The sequence below is a fragment of the Tetrao urogallus genome (genome assembly GCF_951394365.1).
Source record: "Tetrao urogallus genome assembly, chromosome: 17".
Lineage (NCBI taxonomy): Eukaryota > Metazoa > Chordata > Aves > Galliformes > Phasianidae > Tetrao > Tetrao urogallus.
The window spans coordinates 6,204,996-6,228,784 of record NC_136830.1 but is presented as its reverse complement, the minus strand read 5'-3'; the positions used below and the strand labels follow the sequence as shown (position 1 = coordinate 6,228,784).

General features: G+C 49.0%; 3 protein-coding genes across 3 annotated transcripts; 2 read left to right on the top strand and 1 right to left on the bottom strand.

Moving 5' to 3' along the window:
* Window positions 1–286: 286 nt before the first annotated feature.
* Window positions 287–3,130, top strand: ERP29 (endoplasmic reticulum protein 29; the record flags this gene model as incomplete). The annotated part of the gene is made up of 3 exons (XM_079543716.1): window positions 287–403; window positions 1,773–1,911; window positions 2,628–3,130. 3 exons carry the CDS (start codon window positions 287–289, stop codon window positions 3,128–3,130), a joined length of 759 nt encoding a protein of 252 aa, XP_079399842.1.
* A 1,396-nt stretch (window positions 3,131–4,526) lies between these two features.
* Window positions 4,527–16,621, top strand: TMEM116 (transmembrane protein 116; the record flags this gene model as incomplete). The annotated part of the gene is given in 12 exon segments (XM_079544077.1): window positions 4,527–4,716; window positions 4,719–4,855; window positions 5,082–5,128; window positions 5,217–5,280; window positions 8,792–8,923; window positions 12,684–12,788; window positions 14,317–14,366; window positions 14,743–14,826; window positions 14,910–15,048; window positions 15,555–15,699; window positions 15,814–15,887; window positions 16,421–16,621. Coding segments are annotated over 12 exon segments (1,368 nt in total).
* Window positions 16,622–17,650: 1,029 nt separating this feature from the next.
* On the bottom strand, window positions 17,651–22,969 carry LOC306952890 (uncharacterized protein; the record flags this gene model as incomplete). Its single annotated transcript, XM_079543667.1, has 2 exons — window positions 17,651–20,005; window positions 21,020–22,969. 2 exons carry the CDS (start codon window positions 22,967–22,969, stop codon window positions 17,651–17,653), a joined length of 4,305 nt encoding a protein of 1,434 aa, XP_079399793.1.
* Window positions 22,970–23,789: the final 820 nt, after the last annotated feature.

The following is a 23,789-nucleotide window of genomic DNA, read 5'->3' as shown; positions in this document are numbered from 1 at the left end:
TCTCTCCCTTTGCTACTGAGGCTTTGTGCGTTGCTCGCCCGCACTTCACCCGGGCTGTCAGAGTAAGGAAAGTGCACAGATACCAACGTGAAAATCTCCACGTGCTCCTGGAACGCTCTACCCGCGTTCTCTGAGACCACCGGCTGCTCCCAAAGCCACTCGGCCCGCCGTACGCCCGGGGCCGCACCTGAGCCCCGCGCAGGGGGCGGGAGGGGGGCGGGCCGAGCCCCGGTGGCGGCGGCCGGCGCTCACGTGACCCACAGCCTCACTCCCTCCGCGCTCCGCCATGGCTGCGGCGGCCGCTGTCGGTTCGGTGCTCCTCTGCTTGCTCGGCCTGGCGCTGCCCGGCAGCGCGCTGCACACCAAGGGCTCCGTGCCTCTCGACACCATCACCTTCTACAAGGTACCGCCCACCCGGAGCGTGCTGCCGGGCTCAGCGGGGCGCTCGGAAAGGGGGGTGCGGCCGCGTCGGGAGCGCTGCGCCGCCGCCACGTGCGGTACCACGGCTGTCCGCACCGCGCAGAGCAGGCCCCGAGAGCCGGGGGTCTGCGCGGCGGGCACGGGGCTGCGCCGCGAGGAGAGCGCTGGGCTCGCGGAATGGCCGAGGCGCCGGACCGGCCGCGGCACAGCCAATAGCAGAGCGGCAGCCGCAGCGCGCAGCCAATCGGCGCGGTCCAAGTGGAGCCGTGCCGCGGGGGCCTGCCCGGCCTTGGGCACCGCTGCACGAAGCCGGGCCCCGCCGTGGGCGCGCCTGTTGGAAAGCCTCGTAGTGCAGCGAGGGGACTGAAGGGACAGCAGTCAGGAAAGTGTTGCTCTACACAGGCTGAAAATTGTTCTTGCCACGGGGCGGCCCTGTGCTTGGTTGTGTGCTGTGACAGACCTTCTTGGGCGTTGTAAGGATACCGCGTTCTACAACCCTTCTACCATCCTGCGTGGGCAGCGGGCGAGGGAGGCGATCCTGATCCTCCTGCTGTGCTCTGGGCAGGCTGCAGCTGGAGCCCAGCTCAATGCATACAGGGAACTGCTGGAGAGACCGGTGGGGGGCTGCAGAGGTGGTCGGGGCCTGGAGCACCTGGTGGTGGGGAAAGGCTGAGAGCCCTGGCACGAGCTGCCAGGGAGATGGGGGATTCTCCTCCTTCGGAGATGTTCAAACCTGCCCGCGCACTTTCCTGTGCATCCTGCTGTAAGGAAGCTGCTGTGGGGGGAGGTTGGACTGGGGGTCCCTTCCAAACCTTTGCCATTTGGTGGCTCTGTCCAAACTCATTTGGAAAGGGAAACCTGAGCAAAATCCAAAAGCAATGGCTCAAGAGAAGGGGAATCACAGTAATTCTGTGTTTAGTGAACCAGCACAGCATTTCCACTCCTGCCTGTTCCTCTGTTAGCAAAGAGCTGTGGTTGTCATGCTGGGACGTGCAGAACGACGTTAGGTTTGGCCTCTATCCTCTTAATGTCCCAATGAAAGTTGTTTCATTGACTTTCTTCCAAGATGCTAATCAGATTTACAGTGAGCAGATCGTGTATAAATAAAGCTGTTAGCAGATCCTCCAAACCTATCATGTACCATCTTTATCATCTGCTGTAGGAATATAGACATGCATTTTTCCTTCACGCTGCAGTGAGTCATTTACCAAAGGCCATAATTATGAAATTTCTATCCTCCCTCTGCACCTACTCATTGCATAGGAAGATAAGAACTTGCTAAAGCAACCTTCAGCTACTTGTGAATTGCTTAAACCTGGATGACTGAATTTCAATTTTCTGTTTTGTTTTAGGTGATCCCCAAGCATAAGTTTGTCCTTGTGAAGTTTGATACACAGTACCCTTATGGCGAGAAACAAGATGAGTTCAAAAAGCTGGCAGAGAGCTCAGGCTCCAGTGAAGATCTTCTGGTGGCTGAAGTGGGTATATCAGGTGAGGAGCTCTGAGCAGATTGGCACGCTGTGCTTGGGTGTGGAAAATGAAACGTGCTGCAGTGTGCTGTAGCAAACCCTCCGTGTTCTGCTGATGAAGCACAGAAAGCGGTCAGTGCACTAGAGCTGGTGCAGTTTGATCATCTTGCAATTGGCTTCAAGAGAAAAGCACTGAGGAGCGCATCAGCCACCGCACTTCCTCTTGCACTGTGGGTAGATTTAAGAATTTGAATTTTAAATTTCCCCCATGCTGACTTCTGTAAGCACAGATGGATTTACCTACGTAGCATAGCTGAAATCCCTTCATTAACATAACTTGAAGAACAGCAAACATCTTGCTGCTTAGCATGCTCTCTACACATAGGACAAGAAAAACAAAACTGTGTAACTGTAAAATCAAATGAAATCAATGGATGAAGCAAAACAAGAACAAAAAAAAATGTATCAAAATTTCCCATAAGGAGAAGTGGGTTTGTACATAGAAATGCTGGTGATGACTCGTGCTATCGCAGCCACAGCAGAGCATCGTTAGGATTTGGGATTTTCATTTGGAAAACCTAAGGATGCATTGCCTGGAGTGTTTTTGATGCAGTGTGTGGCATTTCATGGCAAAGAGGTCCTTAGGAGATAAATACTTACCAGTTTGTGTTCAAGAGAAAACTGTTTTTTCTCTTTTGATCAGCATATTGTGCTTTTCTGTGTTTTCTCTCATGACAGATTATGGTGATAAACTAAACACTGAGCTGGGAGAAAAGTACAAGCTGGACAAGGAGAAGTACCCTATCTTTTATTTGTTCCAGGACGGTGACTTTGACAATCCCTTACCTTACTCTGGCCACATTAAAGCCGGGGCTATTCAGCGCTGGCTGAAGAGTAATGGCATCTACCTGGGGATGCCAGGCTGTCTGAAGGAGTATGATGTGCTGGCCAGCAAGTTTATGAGTGTCACTGACAAGTCAGAACGCCAGTCCCTCCTAAAGAAGGGACAGCAGAGCTTAGAGAAAGCAAAGGAAACCGAGAAGAAGTCAGCTGAGCAATACTTGAAAATTATGAGCAAGATACTGGAGCAGGGAGAAGAGTTTGCTGCTAACGAAGTTGTCCGAATCACAAAACTGATCGAGAAGAACAAAATGAGTGATGGAAAAAAGGAGGAGCTCCAGAAAAGCCTCAATATCCTCGCTTCTTTCCTAAAGAAGAATAATGAAAAAGATGAGCTCTGATATGCTGGGGAACTTTGTACAAGCTGTGAAACACTGTCAAGTCCTAACCAGTTCTCCCAGTGCAAGCAAACTTCCCGCTGACTTCAAGAGAACAGCAGACGTCCTTGAATCCTCAGTTACGAGATCAAGAGGAAGCAATGCCTCAAAACCAGTATTCTGCGTGTTGGGAAACACACCTTAAAGCAAGCTGCCGTACTGTGAAATATTATTAAATAACAGTGTTACAATAGACCAAAAAAAATCACTATACTGGCCTGGAGCACGTTCCCGGTGGTTTTTACATCTGTTCCCTGGCAAACCAATGACGAAATTCAGTCTCACATTCCATGTTTCCAAAGGTACAGAGGCGATGCCCCTGCCATGCCCACCTGTCCCTGCCTTTTAGTGTTCCTGGGTTTTGTTCTGTTCGCCCCTCATCCCTCCCTCTTTCTCCCCAGTGGGGTTTTCTCTGAGTCCTGTCCTTACCTGCTGCTGACTGAGAGCTGCCGTTTCCTTCTGCCTTTTCCAGAGGCTGTTGGGCTGAGGGTTCGATCTGCACATCACAGCTTGTCCTGCTGCAGCAGAACCCCTTTGTGGTACCCGACAGAGCCAGGTCTGAGCACTGTGGTTTCCTCCAGCTGCAGTTACACTTGGGCTCACCCATTTGTGCAAAAATGCTTTTTTTCAGTGGCAGATTAAATTCAGGTGAGTTTTCCCATGGCTGAAGGCATCTGATGCTTTTTTGACTGTTCTTCCTGTCCAAACTTCACCTCATGAATTAGAACAGGAGACAGAAAGGGACATTTAACGGTTCCAAGTGGTCGCTAACACGAAGAAAATACTTTCTCCAGCCTGATCTTCAGAATGACACTGTGAAACTAAAGCTTCAGCAGCCCTTGGCAGAGTTAAAACTATTTAAAAAACGAGGTCTTGCGACAGGAAGAAAAAAGCATTAATTCCTTTAAAAGCTTTTCCTTAAAAGCTCTGTCAGGATCACAGTCAAACACCACGTTTTACCTTGAGACTGTGCTTTCTGCTAAGCAAATTGGTTTCTGTGGGAGCTTTGCTGCCTTTTGAATCCTGGGGTGGGGATGAAGAGCTGCAAGACGAAATGTATTAATATTGCTCTGATGATAATAAAAACCGGTTCCAACAAATAGCCGCTGCTTAAACCGCTTTTTTCTAAAGGAACGGCTGCTGGTTTGCGGGGTTGGTGGGAAGGTGAGGCTGGCTGAGGCTCCTGAGGAGGCGCTGGTGCCTCAGCTCGAGGACCTCTGAGGCGACGGAGCCCGCGCGCCCCCTCAGCGCTCCCGCCAACGGCCGCCGCGCGCCCCCTCAGCTGCCGCCGCCCGCGCGCAGCTCGCAAACGCGTTCCCGCCCACGGCCTCTCGTGACGCCATCAGCGCAGCCGGCAGGGATGGGGCGCGCGGCGCCCATGTGCTCCGAGGGGGGGCGGTGTGGCGAAGCTAAGCAGGGTCGCCCCCGGTCGGCTGCGGGAGGGGAGACGGCAAGAGTTCGGGATCTCCGCGAGCTCCGCTCTGCGGCACAGCTCCCCGCACCGCTATTCCCGGACTTCTGCCCAGCTCTTAAGCGGCCCCGAAGGCGGGGGCGGGCCGGGGCGCGGTGTGGTCCCGGGGCGGAGCGCGGGCGGTGCTCGGAGCCCCGAGAGCTGCGCGGGGATCGGCGGCAGTGCCCATGGCCAGCCCGGAGGCGGCCGCGTCCCGGCTGGAGTCGGGCTCGCAGGAGGTGAGCGCGCCCGGACGGCCCTTCTCTCAGCTGCCGTGAGCTGCGAGAGAGAGTTGTGCAGGGCTCCGTGCGGCTCTCCGTTAGGGAAAGGTTCTTCACGGGGGGCGGTGGGCACGGAACGGGCTCCTCCCAAGCTGCTGGAGCTCGGACGGCGCCTTTAAAGCAGCGCCGGGGTGCCGTGTGGACGCTGCGTTCCCTCGCGGCTCATTCTCTGGTTCTCCCCCAGGTCTACTCGGCTCTCCAGTGGATCCATTTCACCATGGCCATGCTCAGGTACAACGGATGGGCCCCAGCAAGAAGGGAGATGGTGTATCCCGGCCGTGAGCATGTTCCCATCCCAACCTGTGCTTTGTTCTGTCAGTGTTATAGGTTCCAGCTCCATCATCACTTACGCCATCTTTCAAAATGTGGTGCGATCCCCCGAGGTAAGGACTATAAATCACAGAATACCCGAGTTGAAAGAGTCCTATGAGTATCACTGAGTCCAACTCCTGACTGCAGCCCTTATTCTCTCCACGCTGATCTGCTGGCACCTTGCACATCGTGTTTTTTTTCTGGCTAAACCTTGTTTACAGCAGCTGGGAGGCAAAGGGCTGCTGCAGAGTGTGACCCTTTGTCCGTAGTGCAGGTTTGAGATTAACCTTGAGCTGTGCTGCGCAGGGAGAAGCGGGTTCCTTAACACCGAGCGAGTCCTCTCTTGGGAATGAGGTTTTGTTGGTGTGCTCTCCTTTACAGGGCAAAACTCATGGAGGGATGAGGAGCTGTGCACAGAGCTGCTGGGGTGTAAATCTTGTAGGAGATGCAGGGATAGAGGTCTGTCTGTGGGTTTTTCTGAGTTGTTTTCGCAGGCGGGTGTGCTGCTGAAACTGGCACAGCTCAGAGGTGCTGCAGAGTTCAGGCTAAACTAGACTGGACTGAACAGCAGTTTGTTGTGCTGACAAACTCAGCTGAGCTTTGAAAGATTTCACCTTGGCTGTGTGCAGGAACAGTTAGCATTTCTAATGCCAGAGCAGCACCTGTCACGTCCCAAGTGCATCACACTTTGGGATCCTGTGTATCCGGGATATACCAGTCACAACAGACTCCATCCCAAGCCTGCCACGCTTTTCTGTCCATGTAAATCCCCCTCTGTCCATCCAGGACCTGAGGCAGTGCACAGAGCTGTGTGAAGCTATGGTTCTTTGTCTGGGATTTGCAGCCTGGTCTGTGGACCATGCAGATAACAGGTTACTGCTAAGAGCAGTAGAACGGTACAGCTGGCAGCTGCGTTGTAACAGAGCTGTCTTTATACTCCCCTTGTCTTCAGCGTGGGTTTGATCATCAGCCCACAGTCAAGGACCTGCAGGGAATGCAGTAAATCATCCTCCGTGAAGGAAGGCATGCAGACAGGCTAACAAATGACATGCCACTGGATGAAGCAGGGTGGGGAGAAGAATGTATGACCAAGGCAGATTGCTCCTAGGTAGCCAGAGCCTCACAGAAACAGTGTTCCCAGCACATCCAGAACGAGCTGCAGAGATCTCAGGGTACTCCCATTTAGGAAGGAGAGCTGGATCTCTGCCTTGGTGCTAGGACGGTTGCTTCCTGACTTCATGCTGCACTTGGTGCCTATCAAAAGCTCCTTCAGTTAAGAGCTGCTGACACATTGCCTGCACCTGGAGAGCACTGGATGTGGCCCTTGAGATCCTTCCCTCTGCTGCAGTGTGGCGCTGGGTGAGGGTCCCAGAGTGACTCAGCAGCCCCAGCCCATTGACTTCCAGTCCACATTACTCAGGAGCCCTCGTGCTATTTATTGGTCATATGATGTGGCTGTGGCTCTCACTGCTTGTGAATTACACATGGCTCCAATTCACAGATGAGCTGTTGCTGCTCAAGAGAGTCCAGATGTTTCTGCTCAGATTATTATTGCAAATCTGGATAGGGTGGATATCAGCCAGAATGACCCCTTTTACATCAGGCTTCCAAGCTCTTGTTCTGCTGCTGGGGGATCCACTGCTGGTGTTTCAAAAGCAGCAAACTCTTCACTAACTTCCCCATCCTCTTGTCCCCACACTTCTGGTTTTATGGGCAGATTTGCAAACAAAGGGGCTGGAAGAAATCCATATCAAAGCTTGCCACAAACTGAATATTCCCTGGGTCATGAGACTCCAGAGTAGAATATAAACAGCTCTGGAGGCTGGGAGGAGAAAAATGTTATAAACACTTCCTCCTCCAACCCCCAGCTGAGGAAATAAAATATTGCATTCTTGAAACTTTTTTTTTTTTTTTTTTGTATCTATGAAGTCAATAAAACTTCAGCATGAGCTGAATCATTCAGAAGAAATGATGGCAGGCAATGAACGTGGAATTTCCTCTGTAATGTCAACAGGTTCTCTGCAGGCAGATGCCTCTGGGCAGTGGCCAGACATAGCAAGATCAACGCGTATGCTCCAGCTTGGCAGCTCCCCTGAATCATTATGTCTTTACATTCCCTTCCTCTATTTTATAAATACCATTTGTTTGGTTGGTTGGTTTTTTTCCCTTTTGCAAATAAGAACCATGTTGCTTTTTGCTTACAACTGTGCGACCTACTCCTTTGTTTAGGTCTCTGCCAAGGTAGCTCCTCAGCCATCTGTGGTGCTTCTCACCAAGGACACGTGTTGCTAGAGAAAGGGCTCACCTGTGTGGATGCAAATGTTGCTGCTTTTCTTATTTCAGAGCTGCTTGGCTCTAACCTGCAGTGCTCACAACCTTAAAGCTTCCCAACCTGCCATCCTCTGCCTGCCAGTGCTTCAGTTCTGCACCAGCAAGGGAAAGTCTGGATTTACCACTGGTTAAAAGAGACATTTGTAAATGTAGTGATGCAGAAGCTAGCTCCAGAGCTATATTTACTGTGTTGAGTAGTATGAATTCAGAACTGGAGATGCAAGGCTGTTTGAGGAAACACATCCTGCAGGAAGCAGAGGACTGCTGTGCTGCTGAGTATAATGGGGAGCCCAGAAAGTAGCAGGCAGTTTGCCCCTGAAACTGCCAGAAGGACAGCTCTGCTTCAGTCAGCTGTGCCTTGGTCCTTTCCAGCCTTACTGAGCTCTTTCTTCTTACTCGCAGTGAGGAGTATAACAACACGATGGGTGGCAAGCATTTATGTAAAGAATAACACTGAAGCAAATTTCACCCAAAGGCTCAGTTCCATGAAAAAAAATTCAAAATCAAGCCCTGCTGGAATGTTTTCCTTGCTGTGTTTATTGTTATAATTTCATATAGGGAAGCAAAGAAGTCAACATTTTCTCCCCAGGTTACTGAAAATTAGGTACCAAAGACTACAATTAAGAATCTAGATAATTAGGCTGCTTTTCCAGAGTGTGTGCTCTACCCCTAACAATGTCAGTGTTGGCCAGAACTTTGCACACATATTTTCCCGCAGTGTTTACAGCCCTTTTGGCCAGTGAGTGGAAACTGGAAGTAGGGTGGAAACTGCCCTTAGAGGAGATGTGACTCTGTTCCAGGCAGATGCAGCAGCACATGCGAGCAGTGTGTGACAACATTCAGTCTTAGTCATCAACTGAAATGTCATAAAAACATAGGAAAAATGTCTGTTTTGAGTAATTTCACATCTGAAGAAGAGATTGTGTTTACCTGATGTTTGATTGTTCTTGTAGTTGATTTCATAAACAACGTCACTGCTCCTTGCAAACCTGTCTCATTCTGCCATAGTGTAGCACTGGGGACCTTTGAAATGTTTTCTGTTAAGGTTTGATGGTGCTTGCGGATCGTGGGGCAGAGAAGGCATTTAGAACAGGGCATCTGCACAGAAGCAGCTCCTCAGGGCAAGAATCAGAGGGCTTTTATCTGCCCTGCCTACAGAACTGGGGGTGAAAACACATCTAGATGCTGTTGGTGGCCACGGGGCTGCTGTGACCATTGTTCAAACCTGCTGAGCAATTTAACTTCTTTCAGGTTCGCCCTCTTTTCTACCTGAGTCTCTCTGACCTATTTCTGGGCATGTGCTGGATTGCCGGAGCGCTGCTTTATAGCACACCAACCTCCAAGCACGATCTCATCTGCTACAACCTGCAGGCAATGGGACAAGTAAGTAGCCTTGGCGTCACAGTTTGTGCTCTTACGTTGTGCTCATTGCTGTAGTCAGTCCCCCAGTGATCACAGTATGGCCTGTGGGACTGTTTCGAGACAGGCTTTGGCACAGGATCCCCCTGTGAACTTGGCTTAGCAGATCTCTTTGTTTGTACAAGAGATATTACAGTGCTAGGGTGTGGGTACAGGTGACTTGCGAGAGGCAGTAAGAAAGGCAAGGGCAGCATGGGATGTTGTGGTTACAGTGTTTGGATAGCTTCTGTAAAGTGAGTAGATAGATCTTTATCTATTTCCTGATGGCCCAGTGCCAAAGATTATCTGCGTGCTTCCCATACTGCAGCTTTTCAATTCCTCTTCGTGCTTCTCCCATTCTGGGCAGGAACAGATGCATTCTGCCGTTCACTTAGGCTAAAGCTTAACATGTTAGTCGAAGAGCTGTGACCTACCTTCTCACTGACTAGGTCCTGTAGATGCTCAGGGACTGCTGTGTCCATTCAACCTCAGCACCATGCCCCAGTGATTCACTTCCAGCATTCAAGCTGATTTCTGAGCCTAATTGGAGTGGAATGAGTGAAATGCCATTTTCCTGATAGTTTGCTTTCGTCTCACCAAGTTCCCATTACCACATTAGGTGCTGCATATCACTGCTCTTGAAAAATTCTTCAGGGCACAGCTGAGTGTGGACCACAGCATTGGTTTGTAAGAGGTGGTCCCTGGTCTTAATGGTTTTCTTTCAAAGTACCTACAAAAACGTGTCTAGGAAGAGCAAGTGGCTGTTGGGAGCCTGTGTGTGTGTTGTGAGGGCTGGTCCAGCCCCTTGGAGCAGGGTGGTACCCCCAGATAGGAACTGTCTCTGCTGTGTTGTAGCATCCAAAGCTAGCAAGGCTCTCTGTGTTCCTAAAGAGAGGACAAGGAATTGTATGGTGTGAGAACAATCACAACTGCTCTGTGTTTGGGGATGGGTGTTTGCTGCCCTGGGATATTTTCAACAGCTGTGCCTTTGGGTGAAATCTTGTTACTCACGGTGGTGAGTGCTGTGCTCAGACAGCAGCTGTTCCTCTTCTGGCTCATCTCTGCTTTCTCAAGCTCCCTTGTGCTGCTGTGGAAGCAGTGTAATATGTTCATTCTAAGAGAAGCAATGGTGCAATTGGCCATTTGAGAATGAGGCAGAGCAATATCACAGATATCTTTCAGATGATGGTAGAGGGGAAGGTGAGAATAGTTCAAGAGAGGCTTTTCAGAGCCTGAAGGTAGAAAGAGCCTGCGGAGATGTGGAAGAGGCATCGCAGAGATGTTTCCCTTGTAGCTTTGCCTGGGGGACAGTTCTTGAAGTTCAGTGCTGGAGTGATGTTCTTAAAGCCTGGAGAAGACATTTCAGTGCTGGAGGAGAAGCAGGTTGGGTGCATACAACATAGCATCGTTTCTCAGTGGTGACACAGCATGCTATGCTCTCTTGCTTTTCTGGCTCTTTTTTACCCTTATTTTTCCTGCCTGTGAGCAAGCTTTTCAGGGACACTGGTGAAGGGAGGGAGCTTTACTCCTACGGAGTCTTTGCAGGACTTGTCAGGGTGCAGTGCTGGGGTGTGTGGGGTGCCTGCCCCATCCCAAGCTCAGCCACAGGGTTACTGGTCCTCAGCAGCAGGACAGCTGAGATACCGTGCATCTGGCAGGAGCTCTTGCTGCTGTTTGCTCTGTGAGAAATTAAAACAAATGGAGCGCTTGCCATAGCAACAGCACCCGCGTGGTGCATGTGACACGGTAGAGGACACCTCCTTGCTCAACACCCCAGCAATGCTCCTGTGTGGTGGGAACATCTTGTGCATATGTAGGAGCCAGCAACAGGTTTGACTGGTGCCTTCTACAGAGTATAAGTGATCTGTAACTAAATGAAATGTGAATAAATGTCTCCTGGCCCTGTCCTGCCTGTGTGGAGAGGAGAAGTCTTACAAGGCTTGCACTCCTGGGTGTCTCATATATACATGTGGCTTGTTTGCACACAGACACCTAAACTCTGTAAAATGCAGTGAGCCAGGGGAGCTTAGCACTCATGTTTACAGAGAACCACATCATACTGCATATGATTTGGTTGTCTGGAAGCATTTCCTTAGGAGCAGGACAGTATTCTGGCTTATGCAAACTGTTGACCTTCAGTTTATTACCAAGGACTGAAGTTCCTGCTGTTGGAATTCCCTTAGCATCTCTACCTCTTGTAAAGGAGGAGATGGCTTTATTTCAAAGACTTTTTTTGGCTCCAGACTCTTGGTTAAACTCACGATATTAAATGTAAATAGTGCTCCCTTCTGCTATGCCTTGACTTTCTTCTTTTCTCCTCCTTACTTTGCCTTTGCATTGCAATACTGAAGTTCAGAGCAGAGATTGTGGTTATAATTGCACAATTCCCCCACATTCTTCCAGTTCAGTTCCAGTGGCCTAATAATGTCCTGGCAAGCTCCACTCATGTTGCTGAGCACAATGGCGAGCCACAGAAATGTTATAATGAGGGACTTCCATGTCTCCCAGCGCCTGCTCTATCTCCTCCTACAGGACTGTCCCCAGCCCAAGGTAGGGCTCAGGGGAGGAGAACTCCTTTCTCTTCTTTCTGGAGACTTCACAAGTTCCTTCTTCCAAAAAAGAATGCAGTGCTGACATTTTGAGCTCTCCAAAGCGTTTTGAAGTGCAAGAGAATTATCTTTGTGGACTGTTTTGATGACTTTCTCTGGAAGTAATTGAAGAATGGCAATGAACCCTCATTAAATCTCCTCTAATGAGCAAATGAGTCACCGGAATATTCCTGCTGCAGTGCTAACAGCCCCTTGGACTGAGCCTCTTGAGAATCAGCCAAGAGTGTTTGCAACCTCAGTGAAGGAGACCAGGTTTATTTAGTGACTGCATTCCTGGACTTAGATGATACCAGGTTGGCAAACCTGTGCTCCATGCTTCTTTGGCAAAGGGTAGAAAATCCACAGGAAAATTCAATAGCCCAGCCCTTCCTCTTTGCCTTTGTCACTGAAGCATGTGTTTCCTGTAACAAACAACACACGCGTATATATATCTCGAGGTCAGGCAGCACTGTTTGCACTTGACTGCCTGGAGAAACCATGGCTGGGGATTCAGAAAAAGCACAAGAAAGATTTGTTCTTTTTACAGAAGATTTCAGGTATTTGGTTTCATCTCAAGCTTCAGTCAAGGGGCTGGGAAACTCACTGTGGGGAAACAGTTTTTGTATCTTTTCTTTCCTTCTTTCTCCCACAGAGGGAAAAGGGCTCTTAGCTTGTTAATGTTTGCTTACTGTGAAAGCGTTGTATCCTCTGCCCCCTCTTTCCTCTTTAAAAATACTATTGTTTTCTGTTTCTGTGAATTCACTGCATGGTGAGCTCATTATATGAGTTACAAAATCTAAGTGCCACATCTGTGTTGTATTTCCTAATGGATGTAAAATAAAGAAGATCAAAGTGCCTTAACCCATTTTATATGGTCAGAATTTGAGCCAAAAATGAGCCAAGTCACAAAGATATGTATTTACAAGATAGTCCTTGGGTCATCAGCTTTCGTGTCCCTGATTTAGGGCCAAAGGAAAGTTGGTTTTGTGCAGGCTAAGGTGAGAACCCCTGCACATTCATCCCACACCAGTGCTGGTTGGGCACCTCACCTTTGCCTTAATATCTTGCCTTTGGCCCATGCTTCATTGTTGAGGAACTAATGCTGCTACAGGAACTATTATTATAGAGCTAAAATACTGGTTGTTTCTATTTCTCAGGTATTCTACGTGGCCTCTTTTCTATACACTGCCAACTACACCTGGCATCTCTACATGGACCTGAAGATGAAATACAATCAGAACCTTAACAGGATGCCCTCCACAGTAAGTAGGATGATAATGCACAACAGCTGTTGGGTACTGAGGTATAACTGTGTGGGGTTTAAGAAGTGCATGTATGACAGTTTATCTTGTCAGAAGGACTTTGAAGGTCCTTCTGCCCTGTGACTGTATGAACTGATGTATCTTGGTGGACCACTTAGGTCAGCAGAGATACAGCTCAGTCTGCTACAGCATCTCAGTGAAAGATTAAGCTTGCAAGACTGCAATGGGCAAAAGCAGTTGTCAGTGCATGTCACAGAGAAGAGGAAGCTGAGGACTGTGTATTGGCGGAGTTATTCTGCAGAACAGCAGTTTGCAGCAGTTGAATAAACAGTTTATTGCTTTTGCTGCCTACTGCCAGGGCATGGCAGAGGAATGGCTCTCTAGAGTAAAGGGGAGCAGCAGGGACCCGAACAGTTTGGAATAGAGAACTGCAATTTCTGTCCTCCCCAGATGTCATACAGAATTCAAGAATGTCAGTAGTGTATTGTGAGAGTTTGAGGTAGGTGTGACAGAAGGGAGCTGCTGATAAAGGAGTGAGTTGGCTCCATGAAGAATGGGCGGTCCTGACTTCATCATCACTGACCTTTATAAAAGCCCATTTTGGAGCTGGTGTAATCACTGGGAACTGAGGAACAAGGACATAGTACTCAAATACGCTCTTTGAGTTACAGGCTAAACAAACACTTCACACGCCATGTGATCAAAATCTCTACTTGCAGTTGTTTCATTCCTCACACCTGGCTAAACAGTTGCTCTGTAACTGAAATTCTTCCTGTTATACTGCTGCAGGACAGCAGACTTTTTATGCAGCTCTTCCCATTGAACACATCAGCCCCAGCCCTGCCTATTCCCTTCCTCTTCCCCAGACATTTACTGTACACAGCAAACTTTGAGTCTCAGGTACTCCATCTGTTGTCTGTGCAGGAGAAGCAGGTGAGACAGACCAGTCTGTATTTCAAAGGGTCTTGTTTGGATCTACTTGTAGGATTGGTTTCTTTCTTGATGGACTCCCATTCAAAATGCAGCACCTACATTAAGTTCCCTAGCACTACAGCTATGCCCACATTGTATTCTCACAGCTGGTGCATGGATGCCAGCTGACAAAGTACATTTCCTGGTGAGCTGAGACCGGGACATCCAAATTGCCTGCATTTCTTCATCAGAACATGAAGTTTCTGAGGAACAGGGCCAGGTTGGATGAATAAGGAGTACAAAGAATGACTATTTACACCAAGGAGCTCATACAGTGTCTGCTACTTATCTGGTTCAAAGTTTCCCTCTCCAATTCCCACATTTTGAAGAAGGACACGTCAGTAAGCTTGTGGAAGTGTAGCTTGTGTCTATTGCATGTCAGCATTCGCTGAACCCTGCAGTACTGATTCAATACAAAGTGGAAACAAACATTTGTATTTAGTGTGGGGATTTATCAGCACTTTAGAACCTGGAGCTGCTGGAGCGCTCCCTAGTAGCTGGTTGCTGGGAGCCAGTGGCTGTACAATCATTTAACTAAACTATTTGGACTTTGCAGGCTGTAGATTATGCAAGTTGCATTGGCCGAGTAGCAACGATTTTGTCCAGGTAAGATTCATTTCCCTCTGGCAAAATGATGTGTTTGGTAAATTATAATGCACTGATCCTGCTTTGTACTTACTCTGATGTGAGCTTTACTGAATGCTCAGAGCAAGAGTCTTTGGATGTAAGGGCCTTCTTCCAGCCAAGTTAGTTATAACCGTATTAACTATATATAGTCTTTTTTCAGAGTGTGCTACCTTTGCCAATTGCCTGTATGAATGAAGTGTTGAAATTAGCAAGTTGGTAAAATAATCCTCTAGAGCAATGTCAATAAAAAGAATTTCTAAGTCCTCTGCAGTAACAGAAGAAAGAACGAGGATTGTTTGGCTGGCAGCAGTGCATTGCAATGCAGTAACTGTGCTGTTGTCCTCTCTTCTCTTAGCCTGATCCCTTTTCTCCTAATGGTGCCTGTGTTTTGCCTGGGCAACAGCAGTAACTGCTACCAGAACTTCAGTCAAAAGCATGGGTAAGTCTCATGCTTCTCTCTGAAACAGCCTCACCACTTCTGAGTCATGGCAAGAGCTCAGGCTGCTCCCTTTCTCCCCACAGGTGTCTCTTGATGCACACAGAAATGGCTGAGCCCACCAACGAGCCGCTGACGCTGAGCGGCTCTGTTTGCCGAGCAATGCATTTCTATGGCATTGGGGTCTTCCTTGTTTCCTTTCTTATCAGCTTCATAGCCATTCTGGTAAGAAACATAATCCTTGCATGCTAGCCATTGCACAAGCTGGATAGTGTGAGAAGTTCTACTCCATTTCATCATTACATGAGTCACAAATTGCTTTCCATGCGAGATGTTTCTCAGTCTGCCAAGTTTGCTTGGATGATATTGTCAGCCAGACAGTGTGGGGAGAAAAATTGTGCAGTACTGCTTTCCTTTTGGAATGGTTGGAGGGTAAGAGAAAATATAAATCCATCTGGAGCAGCCCATCTCAAACAGGACTCAGTAGGTAGAGGAGGCTTACAGAATCGCTTGCCAGCTCAGTGCAAGAGACCAATCAATGGAGAGTTCTCAGTTCAGAGAAGATCACTTTCTCCTCAGAAGCACAATGTTGCGTAGTGTGAAGAGGTTTAATAGAACTGACGTTGAGGATTTCACCAAAAAACATAAGATAACTCTGTTCTGCAGAGGGGCAAGTGAGATCTGAGCATGTGTTCAAAACACGAGCAAGAATGTGTGCTTATTCTTTTCAGGTTGTACTCATTCAAGCCCGAGGTTTGTACAAAAGGTTTGTAAACTCCACGGGATTCCTGGGAGATCAGCAGTGGGCAATGATTAAGATGGTGGAACAACGAGTGGTTTTTTACCCCATCGCATTCTTCTGCTGCTGGGCCCCAGGTTAGCAGTGAGCTGAGTTACACTGACAGTACTCTCCTGAGACACAGTGCCTGGCAACGAAAGTTGAAGCAGGTGAGGTTAAAGCAACACCCTTTTGTCAATCCTTTCTCACAGCTGTCCTCCTTGGAATACTGAAGCTGACAGCTTCAACAAGCAGCAAAATCTACATGGCTCTTCTCATTCTACAGGTACAAACTTCACCCTCTGATGATTTGCTTTCTCTGCTTGAACAGATGAAATAGTGTTTGTCTATTTCTAATCTCTGCTTGACAAAACAGGGCTTTTCTAGCTATGAATGTAAATGCTTGAGTTGAACTTCTGCTTTTTGTTGGCAAAGAAGTTCTTTCTTGGTTGCTATGTTTTTTGCAGACTTGAAAAGGTCTCAGTAACCAAAATCACACTATCATGGAGATCTCATTAAAAAGGACTAGAAGAGTTCCTCAGAATTCAGTTACATTTTTCATTTTCTCTGAGACTCTGATTGCAGTTCCTCCCCAGCACTTGTCCAGCTGTCTGATGTGCCGGAGGCAGAATTTAGCAGGGATTATTAAAATAACCATGAGATTTCTATAGCGCATGGGGGTTGCAGATAGATAAAATCATGCTGGAAGTGGGAGGCCTGGAGGAACGTCCCAGTTTTGACAGCCTGGCAGGGAGCTGCTGAATGCTGTGCAGTGCCAACTGACAAAGCAGCCCTGATCTCCCTTGCCATCTCTCCCAGGCACTGACAGCAGCTTCCCAGGGACTTCTGAACTGCATTGTGTATGGCTGGACACAGCACGTCTTCCTCTCCCTCAAACGCAACATCTGCCGCGACGTTGACACTCAGACTCCTCTCCTGCGCTCTCAGAAGAAATTCTATGCCAGCACACTCACTGCCAGCCCTCCGGACACTGAGGTGTCCACATCTACCCTGCTCTGATGAGTTTCTGCAGCAAAAATGAGAGTAGGCAGCATCCCAATGGGCCTCGTCGTATTTTAGCAAAGTCAGCCAGCACAGCTGTTGGGCTGTCTTGGTGTGAACTGTTTTGTCATCAGCACAGTTAACTGTAGTGCTATGAGAGCCCAAGCAGATCTGTCAGAAAAGCACTTTTAGTGAAGATAGTTATTTATTTTACAGATTTCTATGGACTTGAACGGGATTCTTTAAACCTGGTAAATTTTTAGCACAGGCTTTCTCCTTATGGAAATATCTCTAGAAATACAGCAAATTATATGTAACAACTTCAAGACTAGTACAGCTCCTTAGAGGGCATGTGGTCAAAAGATGTTTTACTTTTCTAAGTGTTTGTCAGGTATTTGCCATTACAAGTTAACATTAAAGCAAAGATGAATATTTTTAAATCCATCTTTCAATTCAATGTAAAAATAAGAGCATGCACCCTCCTGCTAGCCAGCTGCCTGGAGCAAGACTGCAGAGCTGGACTGGATGATCTTAGAGACATTTTCCAACCTTGGTGACTCAATCATCAGCACGCACTTCCATGCTTTGACTTTTCTCACATCTCCCTTCATGCCAACTCCTGCTTGGCCACAACACTCAGAAAATTAAGGTTCTTCAGCCCAGCGGAGCACCTCTCATGAACCTGGAGAGCAGGACTGCACGTGCATCTGTGTGTGCTCCTCTAAACGCTCAGGTGAATTACTGAGATCCTGTAAATGTATCTTTAGCTGCAGTGAGAGGAAAACAAGCCTGTATTTTTCATGCTCTTTAATTTCTCATAGTTTCATTTTTAGGGCCCAACCCACATTTATTTACATAGTTGGTTATACAAGAAGAGGAAATACTCAAGCTTTGTGTAATTAACTTTTGTACAGTTCACACAGTTACGTTACATAAATCACTTTGTACAAATCTGGGACTGTCAGTCAGGGTTCAGGGATGTACCCACAGAACCCCTCAGTCCTTCCCAAAGCTCAGCTGATGAGTTTCCCAGTGCTTTCAGGTTTTTTAAACTTCTTCTTCTTCTTCGTCTTCTTCCATATTCTGCTCCTCATTTTCAGGAGTCTCAGGTGTCTCTATGGATGAATTTGTACAGAAAAGTGTAATTATTGCATTGATGTATTTGATTGCAGCAATGAGGAGAGCAACTAGAACGAGGGCAACGAGAACAGTGATTCCTATTGCAGTCCCAAAAGCTTTATTTTGGACAGCCTCTGCAATGGAGATCATGAGAGCTGGTGGAGGGCCACTGTCCATGCTGCCCCCGAGGCCATGGAACTGGCAGTCTGGTGGGGCCCAGCCAGCTTTGCAGTGGCAGTGTTCAAGGTTGTTACAAACCCCATTCCCCTTGCACAAAACCTTTGCATCACACTTGGTTCTGACGATGACATCTGTGCACGTTTTGTTAATGCAGATCTTCTTTGGACCACATTTGGTGCCGTCAGTTCCTCCTCCGATATCAGGTGTATCTATGCTAGCATGGTGGGCTGTGCCCCAGCACCAATCCTCAGGCCCTGGAGTCTGAATGATGGTTTCAGACTTCTCCAGAAAGGCTGTCTTCTTTACATTCACGCACTGCAGCCTTCCACACAGAGCATTTTGGGGCTTACATTCCACAAAAGCAACTTCATTCCCATCGCCGCCACAGTTGCCAAATCGATCCCCTTTCATGTTCTGCTCTTTGAAGCAACTTTCTGGAGCACTCCGAGCTTCATCCCCAAAGACTTTTCTGCATAGTTTGTCATGGGATGCACATTTCCCACGGTAGCAGTAACCATTGTCACCGCAGGGCGTCCCGTCTTGCATGTGCAAATCCTCTGGACACCACTCGGAAGTCCCATTGCAATACTCAGGCAAGTCACACTCATCTACCTCAGACCTGCACTTGTGCCCTGGAGGGTGAAAGTGGCACTTTTGACAGCACTGCCCAACAGAGCAGACAGCCCCCGGCTTCAACCTGCAATTCTGGAAGCAGCAAGGATTGCCTTGGCAGTGCTGCAGGCCCCCGCAGTCACACTGCTCTCCCTCATCTATCACCTTGTTGCCACAGGTCTTAAAGTAGAACAATCTGTTGGGCTCGGGGATGTTGTTTAAACAGTTGCCATCCCCTCTGTTGAGCAGGTCTAAATAGCTTTGAATGCTGCAGTTGCTGAAAGCCGTGGCACCGTCGATTGAACCTCCCGTCATGTAGCACTTGGCATTTCCACACCTGCATTCCTTTCTATCGTGCTCCATCCCCAGGTTGTGACCCAGCTCGTGTGTAAAAATGGTTGCAAAGATCACAAAATCTTCTTGTATGTGAGATACAAGACCTGACTGGTAGCCGGGGTAGCAGATGCTGCCTACATACGCCAGCCCAACGGTGAGTCCAAAGTCTGTGTAAGTGAAAAGATGTGCAATGTCGTATTTGATCCTATGGAAAAGATACCTATTTCCCCAATCATTAAAATTGGTAAGAACTTCTTCTATATCTGGGCTGTACCTGATGAAGTTGCCACGCGTCCAGATCTCCAGCCCAATTAGGCAGATGCGGATCTTCAGAGGATAGTAATGTATTTCTGATAAATTGATCGTATCTATAACCAGAAACATCACAGAGGTTTCATTGCTCCCTTGGAAGGTGAACAGCTGGTGGTCCACCACGACAAAGATCTCCACGTACCTGGTGTGCTGCAGCCTCTGATCCAAGCTTTGCTTCCCTAAGGGTTTTTTTGCCCCCAGCCAGCTTGGTTGCTTTCGCATGGCTATGTCTGTCAAGCCACATGCCGAGGACTTGTCCCAGCTCTCTCGTCGATAGAGGAGGTGCTGGAAGGTCAGAGAGCCCGGCACAGGCTCGATGCCGTAGCTCAGGTTCCCGATCCTCAGCTGTCCCCTCAGCCCCGCGCAGGTGCTCAGCGCTGCCATGGAGCCGGGGCTGCCCTCCACGTAGCCCAGGTGGTGGCAGCCCTCAGGGACGTGGGGCTGCTCCACCACCCTCATCCCACGGGGGCTGTAGGTGATGAGCGGGAGGTTGTTCACCACCGGTCCTCGCATCTGCGTGAGGCGGACGATGCGGTTTTCGCCCTCTACCCTGATGACGTAGGACACCTCTCCCTGTGCTGACCTGCCTGCTGCCAGGACCAGTTTCCTCGGCCGGATGATCTCATGGACGGCGTAACCGGGCGGCGGGTGATGGCCGCCCACCTCAGGGAGGAGCAGAGCCCCCAGCACCACCCAGACCCGCAGCCTGAGGAGCAGTGCTGTCCCAGGGGCCTGGAACCATCTCACCACCTTCAAAATGGAGGTGAAGCACCTCACAAAGGCCACCCCTGTCACCAGCATCTCCATCTCCTCACCCTTAAGGCTCTCAGAGATGGCTCCTGGCTGCTCCCTTAAGAAGGTTCCGGAAAGGCCGCATCACTCCCGGCCGCCATGTTGTGATGTGGCAGCCTGCTCCCACAGCACTGCTCTCTAACGGCCCCTCCAACCTGAGCTGTTCTGTGCCTGATTCATTGCCTCGGCTCCTTTGCCAGTCTGTAAACCTGTGGTCTCCAGCCCTCTTTATCACACAGCCCTATTGGTGTAGGTTTCCTGAGAGCTCCTTCCCAACATACCCATATTTATTTATTTGTAAATTGTGTGCTTGCTCTGCTGTACTTCTAAAACACCCCACGTTGGAGACCCGTGCTGCAAACACCCCCAGGGCACAGGTTGGGGTTACCCCTGCACAGCCAGCCTGTGCTTTTTGTACACAGCTGAATGGGAACTGCTGAGTCCTGGCCTGAAGCACAGATTGAGCAGCTGGGAAAGGACCAGGTCAGCCCTGGGAGTGCAGGTGGAGGCAATTCATGTGTGTGATCAGAAGGGCTGGAGGCTGGCTGCACCTCTCTTAGACCTCATTTAAGGCAGACTGCCACTGGGGAAGGATCTCTTTCTGCAGATCTCTCCCCTGTGAGCCTAGATCTTCAGAGATGGGTGAGCAGTCCTTTTTTTTTTTCCTTCCCTTATAACACCTTTCTGTGGGGTTTGTCCCTCTGTCACTACACATCTTGTATCACCTTTCCATTGCGTTGATCTTTCTGGTTGTTACACACTGGTACAAGCAAAGGCTCTGCCTCAGCCACCCTGGGATCCTCGCTGCTCCATGTATCGCTCACAGCGATGACTGCCTGTGCAAACCATCAGGATTTCAAATGAACCTGAGCCCTTCTGTCATTTTAGTCTTTTTTTTTTTTTTCTTACTGACATCTATCAAAACAATTTCATTTTGCTATCCTACAGAAAAGAAACCGAGCTTCCCAAACTGTATGCTTCTGTAGAATAAGTTTTAAATGAGTCCACTGCAGCTGTATCAGGAGTCAGTGTCTGAGCCCAGCTGCTGCAGATCAAGTCCTATACTGGGGAGTTTTGATTCTCAGCTGATTTGGATTCACTTTCTTCCTTCTCAGGATCCCCCTCTCTGGACTGACCTCGTCCAGCAGGCCTGCTCAACAGTCGGATTGCCATAAACTTTCTGATGTATTCAATGGCAAGTGCTGCAAGTATCAGAACAGTGCCAGTCAGTATGGTAATCCTGACGATGGACTTAAAAAGCCCTTTTTTCATGACCGGTGTTGGGCCGCTGTCGATGCTTCCTCCAAAGCCAGCATACTGGCAGAAGGGAGGTGCCCAGCCATTGTCACAGTGACAGTTTCCTTTAGTGTTGCAAACGCCCTTTCCTCTGCAGGTTGTGTTGGCAGAGCAGTGGGATGCCAGGTACTTCTCCTCAGGGACACATGTCCGATTGATGCAGATCATCTTCTTGCCGCACTGCGTGCCATCCTCAACGACTCCAGCATCTGAGGTGTCCAGGCCCACGTGATACTCCGTGCCCCAGCACCAGGTATCGCCCACTGGGGTTTGGATGATGGTTGAGTGATCTGCCTGAGGCAGGTGTCTAACATTAGTACACTGCACCCTCCCACAAAGGACGTTTTCTACCTTACATTTCTGAAATTTGGTGTCTGTGCCATCTCCCCAGCAGTTACCAAACCGATCCCCTTTTGTGTTCAGCTCCTCGAAACATTGTAGTGGAGCAGGTTGTGCTCTCTCACCAAAGATATTCCGACACTGCAATGTGTGAGATCTGCATTTTCCTGAATAGCAGTATCCATCTGCAGCGCACGTGGTTCCGTCCTGCTTGGCCACATCCTCTGGGCAATGCTCAGACGTCCCGTTGCAGTACTCGGGCAGGTCGCATGGATTGATGCTCTTCCTACACACTTCTCCTTCTGGAAGAAGCTTGCAATCCTTGCAGCACTGTCCAGAAGTGCAGATGGCTCCTTCCTTCTTTTGACAGGTGTTGTCACAACAAGGGTCTGACTTACACTGTTCCTCCGAGCCGCAGTCACATTCCTCCCTGTCCTCCAGGATACCGTTCCCGCAGCGCTGCGGTACAAATCTCCCTATAGATGATGGAATGTTATTCAGACATTTTCCTTGCCCTGATGTTATAAAATCAAAATAGTACTTTGTGCTGCAGTTGCTGAATCCATAGCTCACTGTGCTCTTTGGGTTCATGATGCATTTAGAGGCATTTCCACACCTGCAGTGTTCGTCATCGTGCTCCATGCCAAGGACATATCCTAACTCGTGAGCGACATGGACTGCAGTGTCAATGTAAGTCTGTTTTGCAAATGATACAACAGCAAAGGAGCGCTGTCTGTTGCATGCACTGGCAAAGTTTGATTCACCATCTGTGTGCAATGCTCTTGTACTGTGACTGAAGTCCAGCGAGGCAAACAGACACCCCACATCGTGCATGATGTGTGCAGGGCTATGCTGAATGCGCCAGCGATTGAAGCTGTGAAGGACCTGAGTTATGTTTTTGGTGATACTGATAGGGTTCCTCTCTGTCCAAATCTCCAGTACTGTTAATAACACGCGAAGGCGGACAGAGGAAAACAGTCCATCCACCAGATTGATTATTTCAATAACCTCTAGTGTCACATCTCTTATACTTGTGCCAAAGGAGTCAAACCCCTCTTTGTCCACCACCACCATGAGTTCCAAGTACCGTGTCTGTCCCCAGGGCTGGAACTGCCTGGGTGCTGTCCCGCGACCTGGAAATCGCCTGCCTCCTTGGAGTGTATTGTAGATCACTGTCCCAGGAACTGCCGCCTCCCTCTGCAGCAGAAGGTGCTCAAATGTGGAGGAAGCTGCCAGGGGCTCGATGCTGTAGCTCAAGCTTCCAATTTGCAGCAGTCCCCTGAGCCCAGAGCAGGTGGTCAGAGTCACCATGGAGTCCAGGATTCCTTCCACATAGCCGTGGTAATAGCAATCTGCTAGCACGCGGGGCTGCTCGATCATCACCTGTCCTTTGGAGTCACGAGTGAGTATAGGGAAGTTTTTAATTACAAAGTCTTTCTTCTGCCTGAGGTGAATGGTATAATTCACACCTTGAATGCTGATGAAGTAGGACTTGCTGCCCTGGCTGGCTCTGCCTGCCTTAGAGCCAGCTTTCTCTGGAGTTACTATCTCATAGGCTGCATAGCCCCAGGTGGGCTGGGGGCTGCAGTCTGCACACAGCAGCAGGAGCCCCACAGACAGGAAGGAGAAGCCCCATACAGTAAGAACCCCGCTGCCCGTTGGGACATGCCTTGGCCCAAGCCCTGGTTGTGTCCAGTTTGAAGCCATGGTTGTCAGCTGGAATGAAGGGCCCAGGGAGTGTCTGTTTGTCTGGCTCCTATTTGAATGCAAACATTCCATGGGGAGTACAGGCAACGGCAGCACCCTGGCATCAGCACAGGTAGGAGCAGCACCCCATTACATACACCCCAAATACTGCATCCTGCTGGGGCTGACCCTGTTTGCTGAGAGCGCGATGAGCCAGTGCTGCTGTGGCAATTTGTTTAAAAGGGGATTAAGCATTCATCAGTGGAAAGGAATAGCAGATTACCAGGAAAACAATGAGGATTTGGTTGCTAATGGTTTCAGCTGCAGGGTGAGAGCCTGTAGTTCATGCTGACAGATATCTTTGCAGGGCACATCACTGAATGTTTTATTGTTCAAGGGCAGTTTTTTTTGCTGGAAAGGGAGAGGCATATTTTGGGTCATGGACTCTTCTACATGTAGAAGACAGTCGCAGAGCTCTTGTAGCTGGTTTGGCTGCTTTAAATACTCCTGGAAT